This window comes from Populus trichocarpa, chromosome 4, assembly GCF_000002775.5.
Source record: "Populus trichocarpa isolate Nisqually-1 chromosome 4, P.trichocarpa_v4.1, whole genome shotgun sequence".
NCBI lineage: Eukaryota > Viridiplantae > Streptophyta > Magnoliopsida > Malpighiales > Salicaceae > Populus > Populus trichocarpa.
Genome location: NC_037288.2, coordinates 2,709,525 through 2,728,981, shown reverse-complemented (window position 1 = coordinate 2,728,981; position 19,457 = coordinate 2,709,525). Strand labels below are relative to the sequence as shown.

Here is a 19,457-nt window from a genome sequence, read left to right as displayed (position 1 = left end):
CTCGTTTTGTATTCTGATGAGGCAAGAAAAAAGATAAAATTTTTCACTTGAACAAATAAATTATTTCGCAAGTGTAAATATAAAAAAAGGGCGTGTGATGAAAGTCAGCTAGTTCGGTGGTTAGCTGGTCAGAGTTGTTAATTGTTAGTTAAATAGTCAGCTGAGATAGTTAGGAGGCTAGAGTTCGAAGAACTTGTAAGGCAGGTAATGAAAGAATAAGAATTCTGCGGTTACAGTTTCAATCTCCCTCTCTTTCTTCTACTTCTCCCTCGATTTCTTTTCTTCTTCTAATTCTCTCTTCGATTTTTAAGCTCTTTAGCTTTGTCAAGGTGAAGCCTTAACATGATTAAACTACTCTTTGTTCGTTTTTCTTAAATATCTTCTTCTTCTTCTTCATGAATTTGTTGCCCAAAGGCAAAGTGGCATGTTGAGTCTGCAGATGGCTAAGTTCACGGGAGAATTCTTTGTGTTGAATGTTGATCGCTTCTGTTTGGCTCTGGGTAGCAAAAAGATACATGCTACGTTTACCATGGGTATCCTCCTGATCTCGGAGGTGAGTTTTTAAACTGGGGTTTTTCTCTTTCAAAGATTTTTTTCGTCGTTGTGTTGTTTCGCAATAAGACATTGTGTGCCTTTAATGTGTTTGACAAAACATCTCGATTTTGATTTTGATTTTAATTTTAGTTGTTTTTTAAATTAATTTTTATTTAAAAATATATTAAAATAATTTTTTTTTATTAATATATTAAAATAATATAAAAATATAAAACAAATTAAATTTCAAAAAAATAATCTTTAGATTTTTTTTATTTTTAATACCAGCCATCAAAATCATTTAAAAACATTAATAAAAACATCAATTTAATATTTTTTAAGATAAATATATTTTTATCAATTTAATATTTTTTAAGATAAATATATTTTAAAAAGTATTCAAAAATAAAAACTATCATATTCTGAAACTTTGTGATTGGGGTTGTGTTTTTAAAAAAATTATTTTTTTATATTTTTAAATTTTTTAATATAATGATGTGAAAAATAAATTAATCTGTTTACAATCCCCTCCCCGCCATAGGTGGCATTTTAATTTACAATTATAAGACAACAATCGCTGTCTTCATTAATGGAAAAGTATACGCTTCCATATGCAACATCAGCTTTGGAAATTAGTTGTATAGCTGCCTGCTACTCGCTCACTCGTTCATAAATAAGAGTAAGAGGGGTGTGCCAGTCACGTAAGCCGTGACGCTTGCTATTACGGATTTCTTGTCTACACCTCGTCGTTTGTATTTCCATGAATACTACTATATTATAAACCTTATCCAAAAAAAAATATATATATTATATACTCCTTACTAAATTAAGCAAATAAACGACTATCCTGAAAATGAAAAAGCCACACTCCTAGCTCTGGTTTATGTTTCTGACGTTAATCAACACGCTCAGATATCATTCGTTCTGCAAAGGACCAGTTGGAGTGTCAGAACAAGCAAGTTGACCATTCTATCATTTAAACTTGTTTATGTTCGAGATTTCGTTCAGTACTATTTGTACTTATTGTTCTTCTTAGCGATGTGTTCTGTTACTCATTTTGTTATGTTTTTCTTCTGCTTTCCTCTTTCTGTTTGATCAACTGTAGGTAAAGTAAGCAGTCTTGGTTTGCGTAGGGAGGTGGGAAGATGGGTTTGGAGGCATTGGTTTGGTATTGTCGACCTATGGCAAATGGGGTTTGGGCAAAAGAAGTGGATAATGCATTTGGTGCTTACACTCCCTGTGCCATTGACTCCATAGTCATTTGCATTTCTCATCTGGTTCTTCTTGGTCTGTGCTTGTATCGAATATGGTTGATTATTGACAACAATACCAAAGTTCAAAAATACTGTCTCAGGACAAATTACTATAATTACATGCTGGGTTTTTTGGCTGCTTACTGCACAGTTCAGCCTTTATTAAGGTTGTTTATGGATGTCTCAATCTTCAACCTGGATGGCCAGACTTCCCTTGCTCCCTTCGAGGTACATGAACTTAATTTCTCGTTAATTTAGACTTCTAATGTTTCTGTCAAAGATAAACCATATTTCTAAATCAGCATTTGCTGGCTGTCTTTCTTTTCTTTTGTTTTTCAAAAAAATCTGTATTTAACTTGTTCTTCTGATAATCATTTTACTGGTTTCTTAGTGGATTTTCTGTCCTTTGCAGCTGGTCTCCTTGATTGTTGAGGCCCTTGCCTGGTGCTCCACTCTTATCATGATTGGTTTGGAAACAAAAATATACATTCGACAGTTTCGATGGTATGTGCGGTTTGGAGTCATTTATGTGTTGGTAGGGGAAGCGGCAATGCTCAATCTCATACTGTCAGTGAGTGATTACTACAGTAGGTTAGTCATTCTTCCATTTCCTGACTTAATAAATTAACTCAACCAAGTTCTATTTTTCGTGTATTTTTCCATCAGGTTGCAGTGCCATTTAATGTGAGCAAGTTTTTTTTTTTTTTTTTCTGTGCAACAGCCCCATAGCAAGGTTGTACTATTGGCTGGAGAACATTTTTGTAATTACTTAGTTGATAAAATGAGTGATACTAAATTATATAGTAGCCGTCAGGGGAAATAAAATAGAAAGATAGTAATGTTGACCATAATTACAATCTGGGCTTCTGCCAAACTTTTCACAATTGAGAATAAGAAAAGGAAAATTTTAGAAGCTGAATTTTTTAACAGGAGTGGTGTCCTGCCATCTTATTTATAAAGAGAGGGAAGGGTGGGGTGGGGATTAAATTCCTGAATTTTTAATTCCAATGAACAATCTGTTAGTGGACTCTGATACAATGCAATCCACATGTAAGTCAAGACATTGTGCAAACATTTGCAGAAATGAACTATTTGTTGGTGAGAATAGGTAATCCTGCTGTACAAGCCTCAAGAAGCAAGTTTATCGCATAAATGCAATTTGCAATGAGGTTGGATGGGCATGACTAATATAGATTTCATGGTTATTCTAGATAAGGATGCTTGCAGGATTAACAGTATTATTTTCCGCTGTTCATATTCTCTCAATTTATGTTGGAGGCAACACTAAACTACAGTTCTTTTGCGAATGCAGATTTACATTGTATATGTATATCAGCACGGTTTTCTGCCAGGTTTGTGGCCTTTTATTTCTCTATAATATAAAGATTATAGGGTATATCAGCTCTTCTAATTTTCTCATCTTTCTTCATGCTACTTTGACCTATCATCCATTCAATGGTCTTCAATCAGGGTTGGTAAATGCTTATGCTAAGGTGGACATCTCTAGCTGTTTTTGTACAAATTTTGACTCTGCTTCAGTCTATCAAAACTGAAGTCACTTGCCATGGCCTTGGAAGACATTACTACTTGAGCCTAGCCTGGCTTGGCCTTATAAACCAAATCAACTACATTTTTAAATTAAGCACCTAACAACAACATTCCAGGGAGAATTTTTAAAGTTTTGTGAGAATGACATGAAAGCTGCTTTGTTTTGGATGTTTTGATACTCATTAACATATCTTTGTTGGGATTTTCTTAAGTTGGTAAAGGTGGGGAGTGGACAATGCCATGGATATTGGCATCTTTAGATCATAGGATGGAGCCTGTTGGAACCTCTAGGCTTTTATCCTGATGCTAAACAGCCAATAGATACAATTTCTTTCTCGAACTGCCTGGCAGGTTCTTAAGCCTTGATTGAATTCACTTTTTTTCCACAGGCCACCACAACATCTTGGATGTTACAGATTGATACCAAAACGATTGAGTTGTTTAGAATACACCGATGACATCAACACTAATTCTTGGCATAGAAGTTCAATTTTGTTTCATTAGCTTTACCAAATTCTTACTCATTCCCAAAAATGACAAACACCTCAGTCATATTTTGCCATGTGGCTACTTTTGTTGCAGGTTTTGCTTGGGATTCTTCTACTTGTTTATATCCCCAATTTGGATCCTTATCCAGATTATGTTATGATGGAATCTGAGTCTCTTGATAATTGTGAATATGAAGCACTTCCTGGAAGAGAGCAAATATGTCCTGAGAGGCACGCCAACTTATTTTCTAGTAAGTAGTTCATTATTCACTGTTCTCAATGCCAAGAGATCTCAAAATTCTTGCTTCTATTTCTCAAGCGGTTGCTTAAGATAGAAAAAGTAATGAACTGCATGTTAGCTAGAGATCAAAAGTGTGGTTTCAGTGATAGCTAAGCTGGTTAGTCATTAATTTTTTAAATGCTTATAGATATATTGATTCATTTCCCTCTGCAAGGAATATTTTTTGGATGGTTGACTCCACTCATGAAGCAAGGCCATAAAAGACCTATTACTGAAAAGGATGTTTGGAAGTTAGACACATGGGACCAGACTGAGACATTGATAAAAAAGTATGCACCACGTTCTTCTCTTTCATAGTTTAAGGGAAACCTCGTATCCCTTTTTTCGTAAATGTTTTCAGCTATTGCAGGTTCCAGACTTGTTGGGTTGAAGAATCTAAAAGGCCAAAGCCACGTCTCTTAAGAGCACTAAACAATAGTCTTGGGGGAAGGTATTGGTTGAATTGCAAGTCTCATGTTGTTTCATTCCCTTTCATTTTGATACATTTTGCACTTTAAACATACCATGGTGGCTTTATCCTTTGTAAAACCTCCTGAATTATATGTTTTTTGTTTGATTGAGACCCTTGAACAATTGTTTTCCGTTATTTCAACTCTTAAATTATAAGGTGTTTTAATTTAGACCCTATATGTTAGATTCTGTCCATTTATCCATCACTTAGAATCTGAGTTCCACTTGTTTTCGTATAAATTTTTCCAAAACCATAAAAGAAAATGATAAAAAAAAAGCATCAAGAAATCACCCCCCGACAACATTATGATCGAATTATCATCAAGAAATCAACCCTTATAATTCTTATGGTTTTCTTGATGATTTATGAGAAAAACAGATGGCGTGCAAATGGTATTTAAAAACTAAAATGGATAAATCTAAGAGAAGAAATACAAAAGAAAACATCCTACAGTTTAGGGGTTCAAATCAGAAAAACATATCAGGAGTATTGTAAAATTGCTTACAATACACTAGATGTTTCTACTATTTAGCTTATTGTAGTAAAGATTTTCTTTTACTATTACCAATATATATTAATCGCATTTTATTCGTTTTTCATCTATCATTTTCTGTAGGTTTTGGTTGGGAGGATTTTTTAAGGTACATGTTCCTAGGATTGCTTTAACTTGTTTAATTTCTCAATAAATTATCATCCGTACTTTTTCTATGTTAATAGTTTGAATTTGGTGAACCTGGAAGCTTGAGCTTTTTAGTTTTATTTTCCTATTGCATGTTGGGATATTATTACTCTTGACTCATAATATATATCAAAATTGTGGCCTCAACTCTTAATTTGTAGGGAATACTCTCAGTTTCAACCTTTATTAGTTATGGACCATGCAATATTTTGTCTCTGCTATTGTAATAATTTCAATCTAAACTGATGTTCTAGACTGAAACCTAACAAAGTGGACTTTAGGAGCTCTCTACCAATGTCACAAGTCATGTGGAGCTTATACCTTTTTATTTTTACTTGTAGATTGGCTATGATCTTTCTCAATTTGTGGGACCTATTGTATTGAGCCACCTCTTGCAGGTCTATTTCTTTACTGTTAATGCCTTGTTTTATATAATGCATGGCATCCATTTTGCTGTTAGCTAGAGTTTCATGTTTGGTAAGAATTTATTTAGATTTCATACAGAAGGTTTGATAATGCTAATAGTAATCTATATTCTTTTTATGTGCTTGTAAATAATAGTTAAATGGGATAGCTAATCCGTCATGTACTTTCTTGATTGCACCAAATGTCTCTCAACATTTAGTCAAAGATTATTTTTCTATGCTTCAATAATTGTTCTACTGATTAGCATTTTTCCTATGATAGAAATAGTTCAACTGATTAACTCAAATTTGATATGGAGCACAATTCAAATCTCTTACACTTCGTGCTTATGCTGCCAAATTTGTGATTGTTCCACTACATGCAGTCAATGCAACGAGGTGATCCAGCTTGGATTGGTTATATCTATGCCTTCATAATTTTCCTTGGGGTGGTATGAATTCGAACTCATCTATTCTTTCAATTTCATTTTTATAGGAAACAGATTGAATATGTATAAACATTTCTCTCTACCTTCATCTGTTTAATTTCACTGTTTGTATGATGTTATCTGTTTTATTTCCTTAGCTTGATCTTATGGCATACATAATATATTCCATTGTATGTATTAACATTCAAGCAACTTAGTTTACATATTTCATCATTTAATTGCACATATTTGGTTACGTTTTATTTGGGGATTTTTTAGTTGATAGAACAGTGTTTTAAGCATTTAACTGCTGTTAATGATAATTGAGAAGCCTTTAGTACTCGCAAAATGTTCAACCACAGGTTACACTTGTATTTGGGATTGTTGATAGTGAAGCTAAGTACTGATTGTGAAAGTTATCAATTTAAAAATCAAGTATTTTTGGAGAATTTGTATTTCTTCTATTGAGTATTTGTTATATGACTGTGAGTATACAAATATGAAGTGTAGCTTATTTTGTAGCAAAACTGTCACCAATCAATCAAATAAATCATATCAATTGTCGCTTAAATCATTAAACTTATTCTAGCTTTATCGCTGTTTTTTTTATTATTATTGTTTTCTAGATCATTTTTCCTTAATTTACATATTTTTTTGTTGCTTTATTTCAATCTTTCTCCTTTGGTAGCCGAGCATCACTTGCTCACATGATCATCAGGGTAATGTTCCTTGTTCATCGAGTCCAAAAACTTAAGAAGTCTTAGCCACTCATAATTTTCCTTGTAACATAGTATAACTAGCCACTGTAATGTATTGTTATATTCTTCTTTTTCTGTATTACTATCAATCTCGATGTCATATTAATGTAAAACATTAGATTCAGGGAAGCCTATGTAAAACAGGAAGTCACAAAATCAGGATAATGTAAATGAAGTAGGAAAACAGGATTCGTAATATGATTGAGATACCTTTGATAACTTTCAAAGTTCTGATTTTTATGGTACCCCTCTCCCTCCAAATCTAAGGGTTTAAACATGCCAAGATTTCCATGTTAGCAACCAATCTTGCTTGCACAATGGAAAGACTTGCTGGTTTAAGTGATTCATGGTATGGCTGGACTATGTTTAATGTCGTGACAAATAAAATCAAGCAATTCTTCATGTATCTAAATGTTGCTAGACTATGTGGCTAGCCATTCCTATTATTCTCCTAACCGTGTTTCATCTTGCTTGGCTAATTTTATTATGCTATGGATATTTGCCAATGGAATGTAGTTTTTGGATTAATTGGTTGATTTACTTGATTCAGTTGTTCGGTGCGCTTTGTGAATCTCAGTTTTTCCAGAATGTTATGCGTGTTGGCTTTCAATTGAGGTCAACTCTGGTAAAACTATTTTCTTATCAATATTTAAATGTATATGAACTTGTTTTTCAAATATATCCTTTAGCATCATTTTTCTTTGAAATTTTGGTTGTTCGCCAAATCCAAATTCTTGCTTTGTTGTTTCTGGATGAGTTAGCTATTTTTACAGCAGCCTTTTCCAATTACAGGTGGCTGCAATATTTCGTAAATCCTTGAAACTAACTCATGAGGGTCGAAAGAACTTCCCATCAGGGAAGATAACAAATATGATCACAACAGATGCCAATGCACTTCAGGTATGCTCTTTATGAAGAACTATTAATATGCATACAGTAACTCATGTCATGGAAAAAGAGAATTAATTATTCGTTAGAGTGATTGTTTACTCGGAACATTATACATTATATGAATTTGAAGAGAAATTGTAGTGGCAATAAAATAATTTTTGTATATCATAAATACTTATTGATATCCTCTCTAAATGACCCTGACCTTGCATAATTGGGAAGTCTTCATCATGTCTTTACTTTTTTTTTTTATTGTTTTATTGTGAGATTTTTTAATGTTTGAGTAACTTTCACATTTTCTTTTATTTCTTAAACATTTTTAAGAACTGTAATTTTTCCTAAAAACTAATTCTTAATTTCTAAAACATTATAAATATTTTGATTTTTTTGATTTCTTAATTTTTAAAGAATTAAGTTTGTTAAAAGAAGTTAATTTTTTCATTTTCAAAAACTTTAAAAGGGAGGAGGGAGGTGGCCAACATTTTTGTCCTTCCTATGTGTGATTGGCTTGTTCTTGAATCTTGGCTTTGGGAGTTATATGTAACAATGAATTTCCAAGGGAAGAGGGAGACAACCATTGTTTTTTGGGTTTTGAATTATGAAATAATTAATTTTTAAAAGGAATATAAGAATTTTGTCATAGGTGGACATTTAATAAATTAATCAATAATTACTATAATTATTCTAAAAAAAAAACAACTACCATGTTTTGAGTTGTTTTAAATTACATGACTCTCTAACATCTCTTTATCTCCCCCCCCCCTAAAATTAATGAATCAATTCACTAATTAAAAAATTAATTTTACAGGTTATATATAGTTGGAGAAATCTCCAACATGTCCCTACATTCTCAATTATTTATAGTACATCTTTGTATTGCTCAAGGGTAATTTTGAAACAAAAAAAAATTACATTTTTATCAATTTAGATGGCAAGATTTGATGGAACATATTAAAGAATGTGATACTATACAAGGATAAAAGAGATAATATTGGAGACCTTTTTAATTATACAAGCTAGGACACATCAAGCCATTTATCCTATTTTTGTTTTTATCTTTCCTCTCAAATAATCGTTCTTTTTCCATTGTTTATTAAGGTCTAAAATGCATTGCCATTGTATTCATTTTGTAGCAAATATGCCAACAACTTCATGGATTGTGGTCTGCTCCATTTCGTATCACCATCTCCATGGTTCTTCTTTACCAACAATTAGGTGTTGCTTCACTTTTTGGCTCGCTCATGCTTGTTCTCATGGTCCCCACACAAGTAAGAAATATTCTTCCTCTTGCTTAATCTAGTGTTTTAATTCTTAGAATCAATATTTGCTTGTGGTCAACTATATTGATCTTTTCACGTCATTCAGATCAATCATAATTTATTTAATATCAATAAAAATAAAATTTTCAAGCACTCCAAAATGTTAATTGATGTGATCATAACTTGTAGAGTAGCTTTTTTGTGTGCATGAGGGTCTCCTCATATAGCAAGGTCTATTTAAGGTGTGAATAGATGGCTTAGCTTCCAAGTTACGTAGGCATACTAGAATATTCTTGAATGGCTTGTTGGTTTGTTGGGTGTACTAGTGTTATTAGAACTAAACTGGACCTGCCAGTTTAACAGGTGAACTAGATCTAGAATGGTCTAGGTTGAGGGAATAGTTGCCTTATAATTTGCCCCACAAGAACCATTGAAGACCGGTTTGATCGAATCATCCAAAAATCTCCATAACTGCATAACTCGGGCTGGTTGAACCATGACGATATAATTGTGCCACATCAACTCTTAAAAATAAGCAACAATGGTTGTGGTACCCAACACCTCATAAAATTGAAGGCTCAGTTATACCTTTTTTGTACCACCAACATGACTTTTTTCCGTTATGTGTGTATAAGAAAGATGATCTCTAAACCGATGACTATACTCTCCAGACTCAATGGCAATAAATAATATGCTCATGCTACTAATTTTGAAATCAAGCAACATATAAGTAACAAAAGTGAGATTGCAACTTTAATAACACTCAAGACTAGAAAGGGAACTTACTTTCATTGGTGAGAAATTTTGTTTACAAACCTGGACTCTTCCTTCAGACATGATGTTCACGCAGGAATTGAGTACTAGAAGATTGTTTAAGAGCTTACAGACACTGTTAGTTTACGAAGTAGAACCTGAGTAACCAAACTATCAACCTATAAATCTACCTATCAGCCTATGGTGTTACTGCCTACAGCTATAGCATAACAAGCTTCAGGTGTCCTGAAACTTGGGAGAAAGAGCTTCGAGAGCTGTTTGCAGTTTGCAAGTTGATTGTTGTGTTGTTAATGTGTTGATTGATGTGTTTTTCCTCTACTTCAGCTTGTATTAATACCTTATTGTCCCGCTATGTCCTTTTCAATGCTCCACGTTCTTTTTCCGACTATCCACATTGTCTTGTAATTCTCTATGTTGTCAATTCCTGCTATTATCACACTTCATTAGTCCCCACTCTCTTCCAGGTTGTTGTGAAAATATTAGTCTCCACTCTCTTCCAGGTTGTTGTGAAAATCGGTCCACATGCTTATCTCTTATAACTGTTTTCCTTGTTATGAGAGTTTCCAATTAGCATGCCTCTCGTACATTTAAACAAATTTATTGGGCCTAACTTAATTTTGGATATAACATTTGCCCCTCTTCCTTCCATATGTGAGCGTTCACCTCACATATGAAAGGAAAATTTCCTCTGTACTTAAGATTGACTTGCAATTTGCAAGGTGTGAGGTTACTTTAATCTATCCATTGTAAAACAAGTCCACAAGTAAATTTTGTAAGTTACTAACATGTTTGGTAATATTACAATGCATATCACTTCAAGTTGCTGTCTTTTTGTGCCTGAAAAGATATTTTGAGTCAAAACACGGAATCAGAAGTTACCTTTTCTAACTCTAGCACAAGTTACAAAATTTAGTTAAAATCCATAGGTAAATTGTATATTATATGCTCAGAGTTGTTGTATCAAGTCATTAGATTTTAGAAGTATCATTACTTCTGTAGTTTGATAGAATGGTGCAGTTACTTAAGTGACCCATTTTCATTTCATCTACATTGATTTTCATTCCTTTTAATCTTTTTGTGTGATAGACAATTTTGATGAGCAAGATGAGAAAGCTAACTAAGGAAGGATTGCATAGGACAGACAAAAGAGTTAGCCTCATGAATGAAATCTTGGCTGCCATGGATGCTGTGAAGTATGGTTTAAGTTTAATTAAGAAGAATTGCTCTTATATTTTCAGTCTCATGCCATTTCAAATGATTGTTTTGACTCTATAATGAAATATTTCAGATGTTATGCATGGGAGAAGAGCTTTCAATCCAGAATTCAAAGTGTGCGGGATGATGAGTTGTCATGGTTTCGCAGTGCACAATTACTATCTGCTGTACGGAACAAACTATATATCTTGTTGAGTTATTTTGTTGCTCCTTCTCTTCCAAGAATGTGCAAAAAGCATGATGCTTCAATGATTCCATTTAAAATTATATTCATAGTGAAATCTAGAAAATTGTAAATGTGTTCTAACTATGAAGTATGATTTGTTCTGAAAAGAAACAGTTGCCAAAATTTCTATCATATCCTACATCCCACCACCTATGGAGTCATGTATACCTATGTGTTTTGATAAGTATGTGCACCTCAGCAATCTTTTTGTGCTGCTGGTGTTAAATGTACGGGAACCTTACATGTGCATTGACTGACTATTTCCCTTCTATTGCAGTTCAATAGTTTTATACTGAACAGCATCCCAGTTATTGTGACACTGGTTTCATTCGGCACGTTCACCTTGCTTGGCGGAGATTTGACACCTGCAAAGGCATTTACGTCACTCTCTCTGTTTCAAGTCCTAAGATCTCCTCTAAACATGCTTCCTAACTTACTAAGCCAGGTTCTGCTATTTTTTCTATTTCACTAATTATACTTGATAATATACAAGTTTTGTTGATGATGTCAGCATTGCCTTTAATGCAAACCGACCCCCCCTCCAAAAATAAAAATAACAAGTCCTTACATTCTTGTCATAATTCTTCATGTTTCATGTCACATACCAGATTTGTGTTTGCTAGTACGGTTGGCTGTGTTGAAAAAAAGCTTAATCATCTGTAAAAAGCATGAATTTGATCCTTTATCTAAAACCTGTTGTTTTTTTAAACATGCAAGGATTGTTACTAAAAACCCTTGTAAAGAAGTCTTCTATCCAAAAATCCTACAAGATACTTTTCTATCGACAAAATCCCAAAATAAAATGTTCATACCAAAATATTTATAATTATGCCAAAACTTAGCTGGAGAGATATAAAGAACTTTTGTGAATGAGAAAATTACTAGCTTTATTTTCTTGCACAATTCTATCTCAAGAAAAAATTATCATGTTCTTCAATGAATCTGTGGCTGTATTATGTGCTTACAACAAAATTCATGTTATTTAGTCAAGAGCTAATTAGCTTACCTTGCGTGCTGTATGATTACTCATATTGGCTGTATTCTTTCTTAGGTGTCTAACTGTAACTTGTTCTGTAGGTTGTAAATGCAAATATATCATTGCAACGCTTGGAGGAACTGTTTTTAGCTGAAGAGAGAATTTTAGCACCAAATCTGCCTCTTAAACTTGGAATTCCAGCTATCTCAATTGAAAATGGGAACTTTTTATGGGATTCAAAGGTTAACTTCTAAATCTTAAGCATCTAAGAAATTGGTCTTGTGGTTTGATGGAAGTTGAATTTGATATTTATTTGAAATTTTTGTATTTGCACTTGATTGGAATTTTGTATTCTAAACATAGTTAAATAAGGAATTATACTAGAAACATTGTTAGGAAGTGTGGTGGTAAATAAACACCACGTTATTTCTTGTGGTCTACTTATTGATTTTAACTCTCAGACATGCTTCTTATTCAAGAAATCTTAGAATCCCATGCCTTTTCCAGCTAGAAAAGCCAACTTTGTCAGATATCAATTTAAAAATACAAGTTGGCAGCTTAGTTGCAATTGTTGGCGGGACTGGAGAAGGAAAAACATCTCTTATATCAGCAATGCTTGGAGAACTGCCTCCTATGGAAGATGCAAGTGTAGTTATAAGAGGGACTGTTGCATATGTTCCTCAAGTTTCATGGATCTTCAATGCTACTGTGAGTTACAGCTTAGTTTCTTCTTTGTTAATTAATTTTGGTCTCCTACATATATAATTATCATTTATTTTGTATCTTTGTAGTGCTTCTGTGCTTCAAAGCCATGTTTCATGGATCTTCTCAGGTTTTGCATTAATGTTGTGCACATTCTCGACATTGAAAATCTGTTCTTACAGGTGCGTGACAACATATTATTTGGGTCAGAATATGAACCTTCACGCTATTGGAAAGCTATTGATGTAACTGCATTACAACATGATCTCGACTTGCTTCCAGTTAAGTGCATCCCTTTCTTCTCTCTCTTGATTCTTCTGTTTTGTTTGAAATATCCCTTAGAAGATTACCTCATAATTGTTTGTTCAGGGCCATGACCTCACTGAGATAGGTGAAAGAGGAGTCAATATTAGTGGAGGGCAGAAGCAAAGAGTTTCCATGGCTAGGGCTGTCTACTCCAATTCAGATGTATACATATTCGATGACCCTTTAAGTGCTTTAGATGCTCATGTTGGTCGACAGGTACTGGGTCATGTTAAATACTATAAGCTCACATTAAAGTTAATTTGATCACTAGTGCTACTTGTGCTCTATCTTATAGCGAGCTTGATATGGTTCACGGTGATGAGCAGCTCTTTATTATTAAGCTTTCTTTATACAAAGTGAACATTCAATAACTTTATTCCAACGATGCTATTCCTTGAAGACCAAGTTATGAGTTCGAGGGAATCTCTCTCTATTTCTTTTTCATATTACTTTAGTGTTTCATGACTTTGACAATCGCTAGCTTTACACATCGAAGCTCTAAAAGTAAGCTTAAAAAGCTTCTGTTTAAGCTAAATATTAGCCTAATCTCAAATTTACAGGTCTTCAACAGTTGTATTAAGGACGAGTTGCAAGGAAAAACCAGGGTTCTTGTCACCAACCAGCTACATTTTCTTCCACAAGTGGATAAAATTATTCTTCTCAGTGAAGGTATGATTAAAGAGGAGGGAACCTTTGAGGAACTCTCTAAAAATGGCAAGCTGTTCCAGAAGCTGATGGAAAATGCAGGGAAAATGGATGAGCTAGTGGAAGAAAAGAACAGTGAAAATTTGGACTCTAAAAGCTCAAAACCAGCAGCTAATAGGGGAAATGATTTGCCACAAAAAGCAGGTTACAAGATGAAAGTGAAAGGAGGGAAATCTGTACTTATCAAGCAAGAAGAACGTGAAACAGGTGTTGTCAGTTGGAATGTTTTGATAAGGTAATTTAGGGGGCTTATTTAAGATTCTTGCTATATTTTATTTCTTTGATTGTTTGCGCAATTTCTAAACAATGCCTTAGGATAAGGACCCTTTCTGAATACATTCAACAGATTTTTATATGATGCTCACAGCAGCGAAGCGTACAAACCAAGTTCATGGGTAAACCTCTTTGGTTTACTAAGAAAACTTCAATGCGGGTCAAAGTTGAAAACATATTTCCTAGTCTTTAACTGTTGTACCACAATTGTGGCCAAGGTAGCACTGGATATCCTGAAGACTAGTGATGCTCAAATGCACATATTTTGGATGCAAAACCATTTAATGCCCATTGGATACCAACTACTTACTGTAGATGTTCCATGTTATACAGTGTCTTTGTAGTTTTAAGCTCTCTAGCAAGCTCTTAAAACCAGTGGTGGAAACATTTTTTCAACTAAAGGCCATTCTGTAACGTGAATACTTTAATATTTCCTAGTTTTTCAATAGCATTTATGCTAGTCATAAACATGAAACATTCGAAGAGAATTTTGTTGCTCTTGTACTTGACATTTTTATGTCCATTTGCAGGTATAACAATGCATTAGGAGGCATATGGGTGGTTTTAATAATCTTTTTGTGCTACTTATTAACTGAAGTTCTTCGAGTTTCAAGAAGTACATGGTTGAGTTTTTGGACCAATCAAAGCACTTTGGAGAGTTATAGGCCAGGATACTACATTTTCGTGTATGCACTTCTATCATTTGGTCAGGTTTGTTCACAGCCACAGTTGGCATCAATATCTTAGAGTCGCAATATTTATAAGCTTTTAGCAGGAAAAAGAAAGAAATAGCTTAATCCATTGTACTTTCTTTCATTTGCAGTTGTTTTTTAACATAAAATAACAGATGTTGAAACAAAAAAGAGAAGCAGTGAGGAAGAAACTTTAGAATTTATGTAATTGCTATGGTCATTAGTGTCTTACTTCATATTTCTGGTTCAGGTGATTGTGACTCTAGTGAACTCTTATTGGTTAATCAGTTCAAGTCTTCATGCAGCCAAAAGACTTCATGATGCCATGCTAGACTCTATCCTACGAGCTCCCATGCTATTTTTCCACACTAACCCATCTGGGAGAATAATCAATAGGTTTGCGAAGGATCTAGGTGAAATAGATCGTAACGTTGCCAATTTTGCCAACAATTTTCTGAACCAAGCCTGGCAGCTGTTTTCAACTTTTGTGCTGATAGGCATTGTGAGCACAATATCATTGTGGGCCGTTATGCCACTTCTGATCTTGTTTTATTCAGCCTATCTATATTATCAGGTATGATGAGAAATCCCTAGTTGTTGTTGTTGTTTGGAAACTGGTATGCCTTTTGCAATGAATGTAACTTTAGTATCTTGGTTGAGATGCTCTACGAGGTGGTTTCTTTCATGTATCAATTTATTGTTGTTTTTATCAGTTCCACATGTAAGAGTTATCTTCCCAGATAACACCACTCAGATCCTAAATAAGCCAAACATGCATGTTTCTTAAAATTTAGAATAACCTTAGACCATTTGCAGTTAGAAGACTGTCTCTTTAAGAGGTAAATCCTATGGATTTTATTTGGGAGAAAAGACATGCCAAATTCCATGCTGAAATCCAATCAGACCGTATTGAACCCATTTCGATGGACTTTGGCTTTGTCTTTCGGAGCTTCAATGCTGGAAGTTACCGACTGTATTTTAGTTGGTCATGTCCTGTCAAGAGATATGCTACCATTCAACATGTTTTCTCTGTAGTGGCTTTTAGCTTCTCCTTTCAGTTTATATGAAGAATTAGCTCGAGGAGGATAGTTTTTCATGTTAGAATTCATGTAGGCTCAATTAAAAGATCTTCAGCAAGAAAAAGAAATCCATACCCTTTAACTACGTACATGTTTAAAACATATTACCCATTACCTGTTATTTAAATATCTCATTGTAATTCCTCAGTCACTGTTTCTGCAATCATATATATCTATTAATGTTGAATTGATATTTTTATGCTAGTTAATTCATCTTGTCAGTATTGTATCTACTAGCTCTAATAACTATGCTCTTGTACTGTATTGTACAGAGCACATCCCGTGAAGTGAAACGTCTGGATTCCATTACCAGGTCTCCAGTTTATGCACAATTTGGAGAAGCGTTAAATGGTTTGTCAAGTATTCGTGCATATAAAGCATATGATTGGATGGCAATCATCAATGGGAAGTCTATGGACAATAATATCAGGTTTACTCTTGTAAATATGAGTTCAAATCGCTGGCTCACCATAAGGTTGGTAACACTAGGAGGGATCATGATTTGGTTGATAGCAACATTTGCAGTTTTGGGGAATGGACGAACAGAAAATCATGTGGAATTTGCATCTGTAATGGGTCTACTACTTAGTTATACTTTGAACATCACTGATTTGTTGAGTAATGTTCTAAGACAAGCTAGTAGAGCTGAAAATAGCTTAAACTCTGTTGAGCGTGTTGGCACATACATGGATTTACCCTCCGAAGCTCCTGCCATTGTCGAGACCAATCGTCCTCCTCCTGCTTGGCCTTCGTCAGGATCAATTAAATTCAGGGATGTTGTTCTGCGTTACAGACCCGAGCTTCCTCCAGTCTTACATCATTTGTCTTTTGAAGTCTCTCCTAGTGAAAAGCTAGGAATAGTTGGAAGAACAGGAGCAGGGAAATCTAGCATGCTAAATGCACTGTTCCGTATTGTAGAACTGGAAAGAGGAGAAATCACCATTGATGGTTGTGACGTTGCTAAGTTTGGACTCACAGATTTGCGGAAAATTCTCAGTATCATACCCCAATCACCAGTTCTCTTCTCAGGTACTGTCAAGAGAAACTGAAAACTGGTTCTTTTCTTATGTTGACATCTGATACTGTCTTTTGGATGAGTTGAGATGATTTATGCTCTTACTCTGTTTTGATTTTGTTTTCCACTTGAAAGCTTGCTAACCAAGAATACTTGAGATTTGATTGAGAAACCATAGCCAAGCTGAAGCCACATTGGTGATTAATCTTGACACTTGTTTCATTCTAATTGTCATTCGTTTTCTTATAGGAACTGTGCGATTTAATCTCGATCCATTTAGTGAACACAATGATGCTGACCTATGGGAGGCTTTGGAGAGGGCACATTTAAAGGATGCCATTAGAAATAATTCTTTTGGTCTGGATGCTGAGGTATGGACTTAGATTACCTTTTATCAAACTACCTTCTGTCAGTGAATCTTAATCAGTCAAACTGTGTTAGCTATTCATATATTTTAAAAACATTGTTAAAAATGTGTGACAAAAACTAATATGAAGCACACATATGGGTGGAAATAGTTCTCCACTGCAAACATTCTACTAAAAAGCTATGGCATCGATTTTCATTAAAGCTGATTTAAGTCAAAGAAATGTTTTTAATACATATCTTTTTAAGATGTGCACAGCATTAAGTTGATTATCAGGTAAAGCAAACTGTAAAGTTGATTTGTTTTGGTGTCTAAGGTTTTTGAGGGAGGGGAGAATTTTAGTGTTGGACAGAGACAACTACTAAGTCTCGCACGAGCGCTGCTGCGAAGATCTAAGATTCTTGTTCTTGATGAAGCTACTGCTTCTGTTGATGTTAGAACCGATGCTCTTATCCAGAAAACCATTCGAGAAGAATTCAGATCGTGCACAATGCTAGTCATCGCTCACAGACTAAATACCATTATTGACTGCGACAGAATTCTTGTGCTTGAGGCTGGTCAGGTATGCTCTCAAATTATGTTTGCAAGGAATTTGTTCCCTGTTTCCTTCTTGCTCGGAAAACTGAGTTTATTGAACACAATCCTGAAAAAAATAATGTGAAAAAAGAAAGAAGCAGGGATCATCAAGAATTTTCATGCTAACCAACTTCATTAACAAATTTTTATGATTCCAATATGTCAAGTAGTGATCCTTTGTTTAACTCATGTTAGAATCTTCAACCTTTCAGGTCTTAGAACATGGCACCCCAGAGGAACTGCTACTACCAAACGAAGGAAGCGCATTCTCTAGGATGGTTCAAAGTACTGGTCCAGCAAATGCTCAATACTTGTATAGCCTGGTGTTTGAAAGTAAAGAGAATAAGTTGAGTAAAAGGAAGAATGATCATAGATGGATAGACTCTTCAAGATGGGCTGCAGCTGCCCAACTGGCCCTGGTTGTTAGTCTCACTTCTTCAGAGAATGGTCTTCCAATGTTGGATGTTGGAGACGAGGACAACATCCTCAGGAAAACGAAAGATGCAGTTATAAGGCTGCAGGATGTCCTGGTGGGGAAGTATGATGAAGCGATATGTGATACACTGCAACAGAGCCAAGTTCCCCAAGATGGATGGTGGTCAGCTTTCTACAGAATGATTGAAGGTACAGCCAAGATTTTCCTGTGTGCATACACTAAACATATGTTCAGTGATTAATTGCATGCGTGCACAAGCATTGTAGTTGTGGTAGAAGTTGATTCATTACAACAACCGTGGTTATTCTATTTTTTAGTGAATTTTGACGATCAGGTATAAGTGGTTTTGCCTACACTTTCTGATTCAACATGGCCGGCTTGTTTCAGGTTTGGCTGTAATGGGCAGGTTGTCACGCGGTAGGCATCAACAATATGATTATGAAAATGAACCCCTTGATTGGGATGATTTGAAAATTTAGGGAACAATGGGAAATTTGATGTTCTAAGAAATGAGTCTACTCTAGTCTGCACCTCAACAGAGAAAGGTGGTAACTCGATTTTGAGCGATCATCCAGTAGCAAATTTCAGATGGGACTACTGAAAGTAAAGAGAACCTCTGCTACATAAACTTTTGATGTACAATTGAAATCCCCCCATATTGTATTAGTTATCACAGTCAATCCCATATCAGGGGAATTTAGCATTGATCTGAACTTGAGGAGCTAAGCTGGTATGGGTTTTCGGACCACTGCATGATATTGGCACGGCAGAAAGAGTTCCAGTTTGGAAGCATGATTTTCATCAATGAATACAAGTTTTTTCTTTGAAGTCTTGTGAGTTGTTAAAGTTTGCTTGCTTGATTCCAAAAGTGGTAGCATAAACACATATTTTAATTGTATCTAGTATATTGTTCCATTACAAGTTAGACTATTTTTTTTTAAATATGAAAAAATATTAAGAGTATAAAGAATTTTTTAACAGTGTTATTAAATCTGATCAAATGGGTTAATTTTAAAATCTCCTGACTCTTAACTCTTTGTCTTACTCAAGTTTTTAATTAAACCGTGAGAGAGATAGCTCGACTTAAATCAATCGATTTCATAGGTTCAAATGCAACCTTG

General features: G+C 34.5%; 2 protein-coding genes across 9 annotated transcripts in view; both read left to right on the top strand.

The window, feature by feature from the left end:
- Nucleotides 1-75: 75 nt before the first annotated feature.
- The window catches only part of LOC18097456 (ABC transporter C family member 12), a 44,493-nt gene continuing 25,111 nt past the window's right edge, over nt 76-19,457 (top strand). Inside the window, exon 1 of one of the 2 annotated variants that reach the window (XM_052451939.1) lies at nt 76-204. The gene's annotated coding sequence lies outside the window, so the exon portion shown is untranslated. Of the gene's footprint in view, nt 205-416; nt 554-19,457 lie in introns of those variants that run through there. The other variant, XM_052451938.1, reaches the window with a different exon arrangement.
- Nucleotides 415-19,457, top strand: part of LOC18109980 (ABC transporter C family member 12) — a 44,154-nt gene continuing 25,111 nt past the window's right edge. The window contains exons 1-28 of one of the 7 annotated variants that reach the window (XR_008058936.1): nt 415-553; nt 1,640-2,015; nt 2,200-2,378; nt 3,100-3,139; nt 3,918-4,074; nt 4,279-4,393; nt 4,465-4,554; nt 5,192-5,216; nt 5,596-5,652; nt 6,045-6,110; nt 7,395-7,469; nt 7,637-7,744; nt 8,869-9,003; nt 10,855-10,961; nt 11,057-11,150; nt 11,487-11,654; nt 12,287-12,427; nt 12,693-12,893; nt 13,070-13,168; nt 13,257-13,409; nt 13,754-14,133; nt 14,702-14,882; nt 15,114-15,437; nt 16,215-16,971; nt 17,207-17,328; nt 17,641-17,886; nt 18,113-18,524; nt 18,724-18,881. Coding sequence is in view for 6 of the 7 variants with exons in the window: in XM_052451932.1 (XP_052307892.1) it covers nt 1,680-2,015; nt 2,200-2,378; nt 3,100-3,139; nt 3,918-4,074; nt 4,279-4,393; nt 4,465-4,554; nt 5,192-5,216; nt 5,596-5,652; nt 6,045-6,110; nt 7,395-7,469; nt 7,637-7,744; nt 8,869-9,003; nt 10,855-10,961; nt 11,057-11,150; nt 11,487-11,654; nt 12,287-12,427; nt 12,693-12,893; nt 13,070-13,168; nt 13,257-13,409; nt 13,754-14,133; nt 14,702-14,882; nt 15,114-15,437; nt 16,215-16,971; nt 17,207-17,328; nt 17,641-17,886; nt 18,113-18,524; nt 18,724-18,815 (4,860 nt within the window). In the remaining variant the exon portion in view is untranslated. Of the gene's footprint in view, nt 554-1,348; nt 1,494-1,639; nt 2,016-2,199; nt 2,379-3,099; nt 3,140-3,917; nt 4,075-4,278; nt 4,394-4,464; nt 4,555-5,191; nt 5,217-5,595; nt 5,653-6,044; nt 6,111-7,394; nt 7,470-7,636; nt 7,745-8,868; nt 9,004-10,854; nt 10,962-11,056; nt 11,151-11,486; nt 11,655-12,286; nt 12,428-12,692; nt 12,894-13,069; nt 13,169-13,256; nt 13,410-13,753; nt 14,134-14,701; nt 14,883-15,113; nt 15,438-16,214; nt 16,972-17,206; nt 17,329-17,640; nt 17,887-18,112; nt 18,525-18,723; nt 19,165-19,457 lie in introns of those variants that run through there. The other 6 variants (XM_006388217.3, XM_052451932.1, XM_052451934.1 and 3 more) reach the window with 6 other exon arrangements.